Raw genomic sequence first — 12,206 nt, 5'->3', positions numbered from 1 at the left:
CAATGAATGAATGAAATTCCAAAATCTCTGTAGATGTTCATTGAAATGAAAAATAAACAACCTAAATTAAAAAAAAAAAAAGACATCATCTTTCTCCTTGCACTTCTACTTTATCAAGTGTGATGTTCTCCTCCAGAGACTGGTCCGCTGGCCAAACATGGAAGAATATGAGAGGCAAAGTCTTGCCATCCTCATTGCTAAGGAATATTCCAGGAGTAGTGCTTCCAGAACTGACTGGTTTGTTCTCCTGGCAGTTGGTATATTCAGTATTCTTGGCCAACACCATAATTCAGAATTGTTAATTCCGCTTTGATCTTCGTTATTCATTGTCCAACTTTCACATGCATATGAGAAGGTTGAAAAATGGGCACCTTTGTGCTTAAAGTGACATCCTTGCTCTTTAACTCTTTTAAGATGTCTTTTGCAGTCTTCATTTGATTTTTTTTTAATTGCCACTCCCATATGTGTTTATTGTGGATCCAAGTTAGGTGAAATCCTTGATGATTTCAAGATCTTTCTCCATTTAGTGTGGGATTGATTCTTGATCCCATTGCAAGGATTTTTGTTTTCTTTCTGTTAAAGTGTAATTCACACTTACAGCTCATCTTCACTCTTCATTAGTAAGTGCTTCAAGTTCTCTCTGCTTTCAGCAAGAAAGATTGTGCCATATGCATATGTTAGCTTGTTAATGACTCTCTTTCCAACCCTAATGCTACTTTCTTATGTGTATGGTCCAGCTTTTTAGATTATTTGTTCAGCATACATAATGAAACTTTCTCTAAACACATGGAGAAGCTGAAAAGAAGATTTCCAAGGGCTGCTCTAGAGTAAAGGCCTGTAATGAAATTCCAAATATCTGGAGTTGTTGTTATTGTTGTTGTTGTTGTTATGTGCCGTCGAGTCGTTTGCGACTCATAGCGACCCTATGCACAACAGCCCTAAACCCTGCTCTGTCCTGCGCCAACCGCACTGCCTCTGACACACCCATCCCGATTACCCCAGTCACCGAATCAATCCATCTCACAGAGGATCTTCCCCTCCTGCGCCGTCCCTCCACCCTCCCAAGCATGATGTCCCTCTCCAAGGACCCGTCCTTCCTGGCAACATGTCCAAAGTATGTCAGACGAAGCCCCAGAATCCTTGCCTTCAAGGAGTAGCTTGGTTTAATCCTCTCCAAGATGAATCTGTTTGTTTTCCTGGCAGTCCATGGTACATTCAGTACCCTTCTCCAGCACCACAGCTCAAAGGCATCAACTCTCCTTCTGTCCTCTCTAGTCATTGTCCAACTCTCTGATGCATAAAAAGCGATTTCAAAGACCATGGCCTGTATCAGGTGCACCTTAGTCTCCAGAGAGACACCTATCTGGAGTTAGAAGAGAAAAATAGGTGAACATATTGTAGTTGGTCATAACTCAGATGTTTTCATAACTTTGTCCCTTGAATTCTTTACTGTGTTCATGAATGTACTTGCATTATGTGTAAATAAATACCTATGTGGATATAATTTCTGTCAAGCCTACTTGTGACTGTGGCCTCATTCACGTTCTTACACCATATATGCATTTGTAAACTATTATTTTTACGGTTACTGCAGAATTTTTAATATAATAGTATTTACTTCAGGGAGCTCTGATGCCACTCCCTAAAGAACTGCACTGCCAACACAAAGGTAGGCGTTTCAGATCTTCTAGCTCTCAATGGGAAAAGATGGGCAGTCTCCTCCTGTGCCATTTGCAGCCTCTGGAAACCTGCTGGGGGCGCAGCTAGGAGTCGGTTCTGACACAGTGGTAACAATAGCGATGACTCTGTTCTGTGGCCTTTAATGCTATGCTCCTTCTAATGACCAGTGTTTAAGTTAATGATTTTTTTTTAGTGTTTCATTTTCCTTTAATGCTTACTCATCCTTACTGAGTGTTGGTGGTTGTTGTTGTTGTTGTTCTGTGCCATTGAGTCGCTTGCGACTCATAATGACCTTATGTACAACAGCCCTAAACTGCTCTATCCTGTGCCAAATGCACTGTCTCCAGTGCACCCATCCCAATTACCCCAGTCACCAAATCAATCCACCTCATAGAGGGCCTTCCCCTCCTGCGCTGTCCCTCCACCCTCCCAATCATGATGTCCCTCTTAAGGACTGGTCTCTCCTTACAACATGTCCAAAGTACGTTGGATGGAGCCTCAGAATCCTTGCCTCCAAAGAGTAGCCCAGTTTAACCTCTCCAGGATGAATCTGTTTGTTTTCCTAGCAGTCCATGGTACTCTCACTACACTTCTCCAGCACCACAGCTCAAAGGCATCAATTCTCCTTCTATCCTCCTTAGTCATTGTCCAACTCTCTTATGCATAACAAGTGATTGCAAAAACCATGGCCTGTATCAGACACACCCTAGTCTCCAGAGAGACACCATTGCTCTAGAGAACTTTGGAAAGGTCCCTAACAGTAGACTTTCCCATGGAAATACATCTTTTCATTTCCTGGCTACAGGTGTCAAGGTGTCAAGAGTGTTGCCTGTGGAGCCAAGCAAACTAAAGCTGTGAAATTAGATATTGTTAAGGAAGAAATGGAATGTATAAATATTGACATATTAGGCATTGGTGAGATGAGATGGACTGACATGGGGCAATTTTGAGTCGGATGATCATATGATATATTACGGTGGAAATGAAAAGGTGAGGAAAAATGGGGTTTCTTCAATAGTTAGAAAAGCCATTTCTAGATCCGTCTTGAAGTACAATATTGTGTGACAGGATAATATCCATACGCATACAAGGAAGTCCAGTGAATACCACTATCATTCAGATATATGCACCAACAAACAGAGCTAAGGAAGAGGAAATAGAAGATTTCTACCAACTTCTATAGTCGGAGATCGATCGAACATGCAATCAAGATGCATTGACAGTAATGGGTGACTGGAATGCAAAAGTTGGGAACAGAGAAGAATCAGGAGTTGGAAAACACGGACTCAGTGACAGAAATGGAACTGGAGAGAGAATGATTGAATTTTGCACAATCAATGACTTATTCATTGTAAATACGTTTTTAAGAGACATAAACACAAGTTATATACATGGATTTCACCTGATGGTATGTATAGGAATCAGATTGATTACATCTGCTGAAAGAACTGCTGGAGAAGCTCAGTATCAGCTGTGGAAACTAGGCCAGGAGCTGATTGTGGAACAGACCACCAACTACTCATATGCAAGTTCAAGCTGAAGCTGAGGAAAATTAAACCAAATCCACGGGAACCTAAATATGACTTTGAGTCTATCCCACCTGAATTTCATAACCATCTCAGGAACAGGTTTGAGGCTTTGAACACTAATGAGTGAAGACCGAGTGTTGTTGGTCATTTCAATATAGAGAAAACCATCCTCAAAAATAAAGTTTTAGTATTGATTTTATTTAAGTCATTTACAACTCTTTATGCTTTTCCTTTATATCATCTCATCTTGACCTTAGGTCACTTATGTTACCAAGAGTTTTCATTTTTTCTTGGACTGAGGCTTATTTGAAGTGATCGTGCTAGTCTGGTTTTGAAGTCTTTTGCAGTTCCTTCTAGTGTTCTTATACTTACTGATGCTGACTCCTGAGGTTTTGTTCAATGAAAGCCTTCTGATTGTTATATATGAAAGAATCCTTTCTATTAATTCACACTTGTGATATTCTTATCAGCCAAAGTCATAAGTTTATTGGGTTCAAATACCCCACTGCCCACACCCGGACAATTCTTTTCTCAAGCACATAGTCATACTTCTTAAACTTGCAAGTTTCAGAGGCTTAAAGTACAAGAATTAGGAGTTTTCATTTCTTTTAAAATTTTATTGACATTTTCCCATCCCCAGTATGTTTAGCTAGAATTGTCTTGGGCACCAATTACCTAGGAGAATAAGTTTTAGTCATTAGTTTATCAGTTAATTTATGAAAATTGAATTTAACCTTTATACTGTATGCCTTGGAGAACATAATCTTTCCAGCAAAGTCTGAAAGAAATTGAACATTATTGCTTTTCTGATGTGGAAAGGAAAATTCGTGTTCTGTCTCTTTTGCATTTATTTATTTTAGCTTTTACCAGAGGGAAGGAAGTACATCTATCTATAAAACCTTAAAACAGCAACAACAAAGTGAACTTTAAATGCTTTCTGAAACTATTTTCATCTGCATTAACAATGTATATGGTTATCAAAGTTAATTAGCACAAAACAAGTAAGTTGCCCAAAATTAGATGTGTTTCCAATTCAGAGGAAGCTGACTGGACAGTTGATATTATAAATAACAGCCCAGCCACTATAGAATGACTCAGATATTCTGTTAAGGATCTTAACTGGTGGCCTGGTGGAAAAGAAGTTGTGCTGTCACCCAGACAGACAGTTCAAATCCACCAGCTGCTTTGTGAGGGTAAGATAGACAGCCTCCTCCTGTATGACTTAAAGCCTCTGAAAACCTGCTATAAGGTCAGCAACGAGCTGGTTCCAGCTCCACACCCATGAGAGGGGTCTTTTTAGTAATGGTATTTGGATTTTGAAATCTTATTTTGAGATATTATACATAAAGATATCGTGAATGTAGCCAGAGTTACACAGTTTTATTTCTGGAATTGCAGGATTAAAAATTGCAACTGAAGGTCAATAATTGTCTTTTAATGTTATCTGTTCTGTAAGGTGGCAAGTCCCAGTCTATGAAATTGTTCTTGTTGTGAATGTAGTACTGAGTCTTTCTTTACCTTAACTTTCGGTTTTTACCTATTTTTTACATCAGTTATGTGTGAGAGACTACGAAATCTTGTTTAGTTATCTTTCAGGAGACTTTTATTTCCATATAAGGTTAACCAGTATATTTACCCTATATGTAATGATCAATTCAAAATCTCATTTAAAAGTGTTTGATGTTTATTACTTAAAATATTAAAATTATTTTAATCACAAGCAAGCAAAAATCAATAGATATTATATATTTCTAAACAGTAAACAACTTATATGTTTATATGGTTCATGTAGTATAAATATGATATATAATTAAAAGTATTAAAACATTTTATTTCCTCAATTATTTTTTCTTCCTGTAAAATTCTGGCTCAGTACAGCCCTCATCAAAATCTGTTGCCTGAATTTTCTTAGTTTATTAGCTAATAGAACCTGTGTTGTGAAGAAATGCAGTATTTAAAGACTGTTAAAGATCCATCAGCAGAGTTGATAGATGTGACTTTATCCTGCTGGCTTTTTCATTGAACATTAACTACTTTCAATAAAGCTAAGTGCAGTCGTCTTACTCTCTCCTTACTTCTCAAATTCTTAGCATCATTTCACTCTTTTTGATCCTGCTAGGCTCTGATCCAGTGTGAGCAGCTGAAGAATGAGCTGGAGAGGCATTCAGAGCGACTTGAAAAAGAACTTGCATCCCAGCAGGAGAAAAGGGCCTTTGAGAAGGAGATGATGAAGAAGGAAGTGACAAAAGAGAGGGAGGAAGCCAAGGCGAAGGTACCCAAGGGTTTCTATCCATATTGCAGAAGGTCCTGTGAGGCTGACAGAGGTCATGGTTTTACAGGCTTCAGTTCTTAAGAAGTCAAATTTCTTACAATTTAGACTTGCTAAATATTTAATACTTTCCATATCTTTCTCCCTAAAATTCTGTTATTTGATCTTTTTATATAAAATAGCATTCTGTATTATAAAATTAACTTTAATCTTACATTGCCTTTGACTGCTTCCCTCCCAGTTTGCTTGAGGGCAGCGGTTACTCTGAAGATACTTAGATTTCCAACTTTTTTCAACTTTGGTTAAACAGAGAGATTTCATCTCTCACCCTTAAATTAAATTTGTGCAAGATAGCATGTTGTAGGAAGCTGAGTAATCGAGAGAAAGTGATTCCATGTTGTAGGAAGTTGTTGTTAGATGCTGTCAAGTCAACAACAGTAATCCTGTGAATAACAGATGTCATATTTAAAATATTAAACAGCACATCATAATGTATCCTGCACTTTACAGTTTCCATCAGGTCTAACTGTAGATGGTAGGTTTTAACAAATTTACATTATGAGTAATGACACTAACTAAATTTATTGAAAAGGCAGAGATTAAAGGCTAAAGAAATGGAAAACTTGAAATTCACATTGTTTGAAAAACAGTAAATCAAAACGTGAGATTGACGGAACCAACCAGCCATTTAAAATTGCTAACAATAGAGTAAACTTGAACAGGAAGTAACCAAAGTAACCCTGTTCTGTAGGAATATTCTTTTCCCCAGGTGAGCTCACAGCCTGTGCCCTAAGTTCAGTGTTCTTAAACTATTGCAATGTATGAAAAAATTAACTCATTCTCCAAGTTATTGCCGAGTATCTGCTTTGTGCTAGATAATATAAAATCCCGAGGACATGGAAAAGAAGAATTGCTCATTGGGTTTTAAGCCTTCTGTGGATAAGCTGAGGCATTTGTTGTCATCTTCAGCTCTTCTCTCTAGGGGATGCAGTCCATCTAGAAATAGACACAGCAAGGTTTAGTGTGAAGAAATGGTTAATGCAGTTGTGGAGCGTGGCAAGTCCCAAATCCATGGGTCAGACCACAGGCAGAAAGCTCCTGATTCTAGTGGTTTCAGGGACTGGTAAACACAAGGAAGGTGTTGTCTACAACAAGATGAATACAGTGTAGAGAAACTGGTGTGTGTGTGTGTGTGTGTGTGTGTGTACATGCATGTGTGTGTGTGTGGGAGGGGGTGGAGAGTGTGCCATCACATCTCTTTATATCCTCCACACAGCAGGACACACTGCCATGGAAACTCCTTTTCCAACTGATTGGCTGCTCATATCAGAATACAAAGGGGGAGGTTATTACATAGTGTCCACCCAACCACTGAACCTAGTCAAGTGGACACAGCGTTAATCACAACTGTAAACTCTCTTGTCCTGCCTGGTGGCCTCGTGGTAAGAAGCTGTGCTGCAGTCCCAAAGTGGTGTGGTCAAATCTGTCAGCTGTTCTGCAGGGAAAAGGATGAGGAATCTCCTCCCATACAATTTACTGCTTCTGAAAACCCTCTGGAGGGTCAGCTGTGGGTCAGCTCTGACTTGATGATGTACAACAATGGGTCAATCTGCTTACTTTTTCTGGGTTGGGATTCTTGGCTGGGAGAAATCCTATAACTCTGTAGATGGCCCCCTGCACATGCATGATCACCAGTGTCAATGGTTCTTCCAGTGCTTTCTCCTTTACACACTTTCCCCATTCATTTAATAGCATGTGTTTAGTAAATATCTCTTCTGTGCCAGCATCTGGGAATATAGTTGTCAGAGGACCATGCAATTCCCCACGAAGCTTCCAGATTAGTGGGAAAAGTGTACGTCAAGCACTGCTTCAACCAATGAGCTTTAATTAACATTATATGAAAGATTAGAAAGTATGGTGTAAACCCCACTAGATGAAGCTAAGATAATCTATGCTGTGAGCTAGGGTTGATTGCTGCAAACTGGTGGCTGGTTCTGGACAGGGCTTAGGTTGTGGATGCAGATGCTCAAAGACTCCAAACAGGAGATCCTTCAGCAAAAGAGATGTGCTTGTTCTCTCAGAGTACTGGTTAGGTAGGGATGGACAAACCAGAAATTTGCTATCTAAAAAGGGGATATTAAAGCATGAGGCATGATGTACCTGGCTTACATACTTTCACAAATGTAGTTGTTGGTAAGATGATTGGAAAGGGGAAACCCCTACAATATACATGAACAAAATACAGTGTGGGAGGTGATTCCAATCCAGGAAGGAGAGGAAGGTGGACTGACATGGTGACTGCTACAATGGGCTCTTGTGTGTCAGGAAGTGTGAGGATGGCGCAGGATAGAAAAGGGTTCAGACCTTTTGGTCATAGGATTGCTATGAGTTGTACTCGACTCGACGGCACCTAACAACAATATGCCCAAAGTATGTGAGACAAAGCTTTATCATCTCTGCCTCCAAGCAGCACTGACTGTACCTTCTCCAAGACATACCTGTTTGTTGCTTTGACAGTCCATGGGATAGTCAACACTCTTAATTTAGAATAAGCAATTTTAAGCCTGGTTTAGAATGACCATTATCATTCTGACATTAGAGAATGTAGCCAGTAGCAATACTGCAGAGATTTCTCAGCTATTTATGTTCATTAAAGCAGATTGATTTGGATCTAAACCCTAGCTTTTATTTTTTAAGTTTGAATGAATTTGGGCAAATAACTTAATATTTTGTATCTCACTTTTTAATAATCTAAAATGAGGCCAATATAATCCCTCTCCAAGAGCATTAAAGGAATCAGCATCACACAGACCATCCAATTGACCATTACACATCAAGCACCATGTAACCTGGACCATGGCAAGTATCCCTGCTTCCCTAACATCAGACTAGTGGTTTCTCTCTGTTTCCTTTTTCTTCTATCTCCTTTCCTTTCTTTCTCTTTTCTCGTTTATTTTCTTATTTAAAAATCCCAGCCGATGAAAATTCAGACATAAGTCTCAGAGAGCAGATGCCTTCCACCCAGAAGGCTGAGTCATTCTTTCTGGAATGATATTTTCTGTGAGTTGGATTGTTGTCTTCAGTAACAATACTGGGTTTGCACCAAGCCACTCAGGTTTGTCAGCTCAGCCAGTCATCCATCATATACCGAGGACCTTGAATGGTGCAGATACTTTCTCATTTGGTTCCCTAGATAATGGTCCATTGCTGGGATATTTAATTCATGTACCTCATGTGTGGGGAGTCCTGCTTCACACCCTGCCCTGTGCCTCAGAGATTGCTTTAGCCCCGAACTTTCTATTAAGTTCCCCCCAGCTTGGGTGTCCTTGCCTGTTCCTCGACCCTGTCAAAGTTTAAAGGACTTACCTGATGTCAGTGCCCTGGACACCCAGCAGTGCTGCAGCTGTGTCTGTGTTCCTTCTGTCTCCGCAACAGATGTGGATGGAGGAGCTCCTGCAGGGTAATGTTGACTTCCAGATGGTGGGCATGGGGGAGAAGAAGGTGTGACAACAGGAGGGGAGGGCTCAGGAAGTGGGTGACAGGAGGCAGCAGACAGGTAGTGGGCAGGGGAAAGAAGTGATGGGTGGCACAGCCAGGAAGTCAGATGGAAAGGGGAAGGTTTGATACATGTCTTAGAATAGAAACGGGTTCAGAATTTACAATTAGGAAATACATGTCTGCATATTTATTTCTAAAAAAGCACACAAAGCTTACAAGTTTATCATCAGATGTCTCTCCACATAAATAATGCTGACTTTTAGTAGCTGGCACTTAAGGTTTTATTACTCCTGTGTGAGTCCAGAAAAGCTGTAACTATATACTCATTAGGTGGTACACATGAAGTAGAATTTCTAAATTAAGTTCATATTTTTTATTTAGCACTGTTAACTTCTTTTGACCTTTGATTTTAAGTTCAGATTTTATTGTGCACCGGAATGCTTTACAGCTTAATGTTAGAAAAACTAATTTTCTGTGCAAATCAGATTTGTAGCCAGTCTTCTGGTGATGAAGAAGACATGCAGTCACAAATCAAATATGCAATGGTGCACAACACTCGGAAAAGTTCATTAATGTGTCTACTGCATAAAATGGAGACTAGCTTTAGCACCTTTCTTGATTTATTGGTATAAAACTCTTTATTTACCCAAAACTTGTTCATTATTCATTTCCTCTCAGAATGTTAGTTACTGATTTCAACTGTAAGGCCAGATCACACCCATATCAGTGTATGATCATCATTGTCATTTCAAATGTAATTATTTCAAATCATAAGTTTCAATAGGAAAAAGCCAAACTGGTAGGTGCCCATAAAAACTTTGGAAGGATAGCATTTCTTCCTTATTTTAAAAGTCTAACAACAATAGAAATCAACCAGAACATTTTATTTTCTGAAAGCAAAGCAAATAATAATAATTGTGAAAAGCTATAGATGTTAAAGATAAGCTCATCTAGTCCTGACAAGAAAAACTTAGACCCTGATATTCCTAGTCCATTGGAACAGTCATGTTTTGTAATTATTCATTCATTAATCAGATGTTTAGTGCCTCCTGAGGAGCTTAAAGACTGTTAATCTAAAGAGGGCTCAACAGACAACTGAAAATGATGAGATAATGTCCCATGGTTTCCATAATAAAATCTCATAACATGGGTGACTTTAAAGTGTGGATGTATTTCTCGACGCTCCAGAGACTAGAGGTGCTAACCAGGACCTTACCGTGAGGACTCTGTCTGAGCCTCTCTCGTAATTTCTGGTTACTGATGTCAATCCTTGACCTTTTTTTAAAAAAAATAAAAATTAATTGTTATGTTTTATTAAAAGGGTTTGTGGGGGGGGTGTGCATGTCTGTGCATGTGCATCAGACTTATATGTTCATTTTAACCAAAACCTATCATGTAACCACCCATCAAGATCAGAAACAAACCTTGCTGGCACCAGAGAAGCCCCTGTGTGGCTCTCGTTGCTCCAGATGCATCTGCCTCAATTGTCACATGTTATTTCCCCATGTACGCTCCGCCCTCTGCATCTGTGCTTCCCTTTATAGACACCACTCAGAAGGGGTTACATTTAGGGCTCATTCACTCTACTCAGTTATGACCTCATTAGCATAGCAAATTTTTTTTTTTCATTTTCAGGCAGTATCACATATACAGTTATAGGAGTTAGGACATCAATATATATTTTTGTGGGATGCAGTTCAATCTAGAACAGATTACTGTGCCAGAGATAAACATCGGTGGTTATGGGGCATATACGAGAGTGCTATTCAGAGTATTAAACAGCAATACACCATGGGCAACAGTCAGCGAGAATGATGCCAGCTGTAAACAATAGGAATAGCTATCTTACTACATTAGAGATGAACTCGAGTATTTGAAAGAGCAACTATTTTATTATATATGGAGTGAGAGATTTAAAAAGAATTCCTTGATCTGACCCCCCAACTGGGGAGACTGAGGCCCAGTCATGACCACGGAGTTTCGAGTGACTGAGCAACACCTAACCCCACAGCCACCTCTGGAACCTTCCTAAGCATCCCCCCACCTTGCTGCCTCAGAAATGCACAGCGTTCTCCTAACCTCCACCCCCACCCGACAGACCTCCCTGGGCGCTGCTCCCACCAGGACCCTGATCGCAAGCTAATGTGAAATCTTGATTGTGGACCAAATCGCAATAAAAACCTCTTTCCAGAAAAAAAAAGACTTCCTGGAGGAGAGGAAGATCAGATGATGATACCTAAGCTGAATCTTGTAGGGAGAATAAGAGGTGTATAGAACATGGGAAAGGGGGATTAGTGAGCTTTTTACAGCCAGGGAAACTGTATAGAGCCTTCTCTACAGGGCTGGAAAAAGGGGAAGTTGAAGGGGAGTACATCAGCATTAGCACCAGTTGCCATCGAGTTGATGCCAACTTTGGAAGACCCCATAACTCCAGAGTAGGACTGTGCATGCTGTGTAGGACTTTTCAACGACATATTTTCCAGAATTAGATTGCCTGGTCTTCCTCCAAGGCACCTCTGGAGAGACTTGAACCTCCAACCATTTCAAAAATTTCAGAACGTACTATGTGAACAGGAGCCAATAATAATTAAGGAGGCAGTGAAGCTGCCTTGAAGGCATTGGCATTTCCACTGAATGTGGAAACTATTGAACAATATCACATGCGAGCTAGATACTACTCAAGATCATTCAAAATGGGTGGAACCGTACATAGATAGGGAACTGGCAGAAGTTCAAGCAGGATGTAGAAGAGGCTGTAGCACCAGGGACATTATTGCTGATGTCAGATGGATCCTAGATGAAAGTAAAGAATACCAGAAAAATGTCTGTTTGTTCTTTTTATTGTCTATGGAAAGCCATTTGACTGACTGTGTGGATCATGACAAGTTGTGGCTGACACTGAGACGAATAGGAGTCCCAGAGCATTTAATTGTGCTCATGTGAAATCTATACCTGAACCAGAAGGCTCGGGTGGTTTCCAATTAAGAAGAGAGTGTGTCAGGGTTGTGTTCTCTCTCCATACCTATTTAATGTGTTGTTGTTGTTGTTATGTGCCGTCGAGTCGTTTGCGACTCATAGCAACCATGTGTACAACAGCCCTAAACCCTGCTCTATCCTGTGCCAATCTCATTGCCTCCGACACACCCATCCCGATTACCCCAGTCACTGAATCAATCCACCTCATAGAGGGTCTTCCCCTCCTGCACTGTCCCTCTACTATACCCAGCATG

At 40.0% G+C, this 12,206-nt stretch overlaps 1 protein-coding gene across 1 annotated transcript in view; it reads left to right on the top strand.

The window, feature by feature from the left end:
• SDCCAG8 (serologically defined colon cancer antigen 8) overlaps nt 1-12,206 on the top strand; it is a 354,236-nt gene that overhangs the window by 123,300 nt on the left and 218,730 nt on the right. The window contains exon 9 of the mRNA XM_006898076.1: nt 5,329-5,481. Within this exon, the coding sequence (XP_006898138.1) occupies nt 5,329-5,481 (153 nt within the window). The remainder of the gene's footprint in view (nt 1-5,328; nt 5,482-12,206) is intronic.

Source organism: Elephantulus edwardii, unplaced genomic scaffold, assembly GCF_000299155.1.
Source record: "Elephantulus edwardii isolate Elephantulus edwardi_28Jun2011 unplaced genomic scaffold, EleEdw1.0 scaffold00219, whole genome shotgun sequence".
NCBI classification, from domain to species: Eukaryota; Metazoa; Chordata; class Mammalia; order Macroscelidea; family Macroscelididae; genus Elephantulus; species Elephantulus edwardii.
The sequence above is the reverse complement of the archived record's forward strand: the minus strand, read 5'-3'. Positions and strand labels throughout refer to the sequence as shown.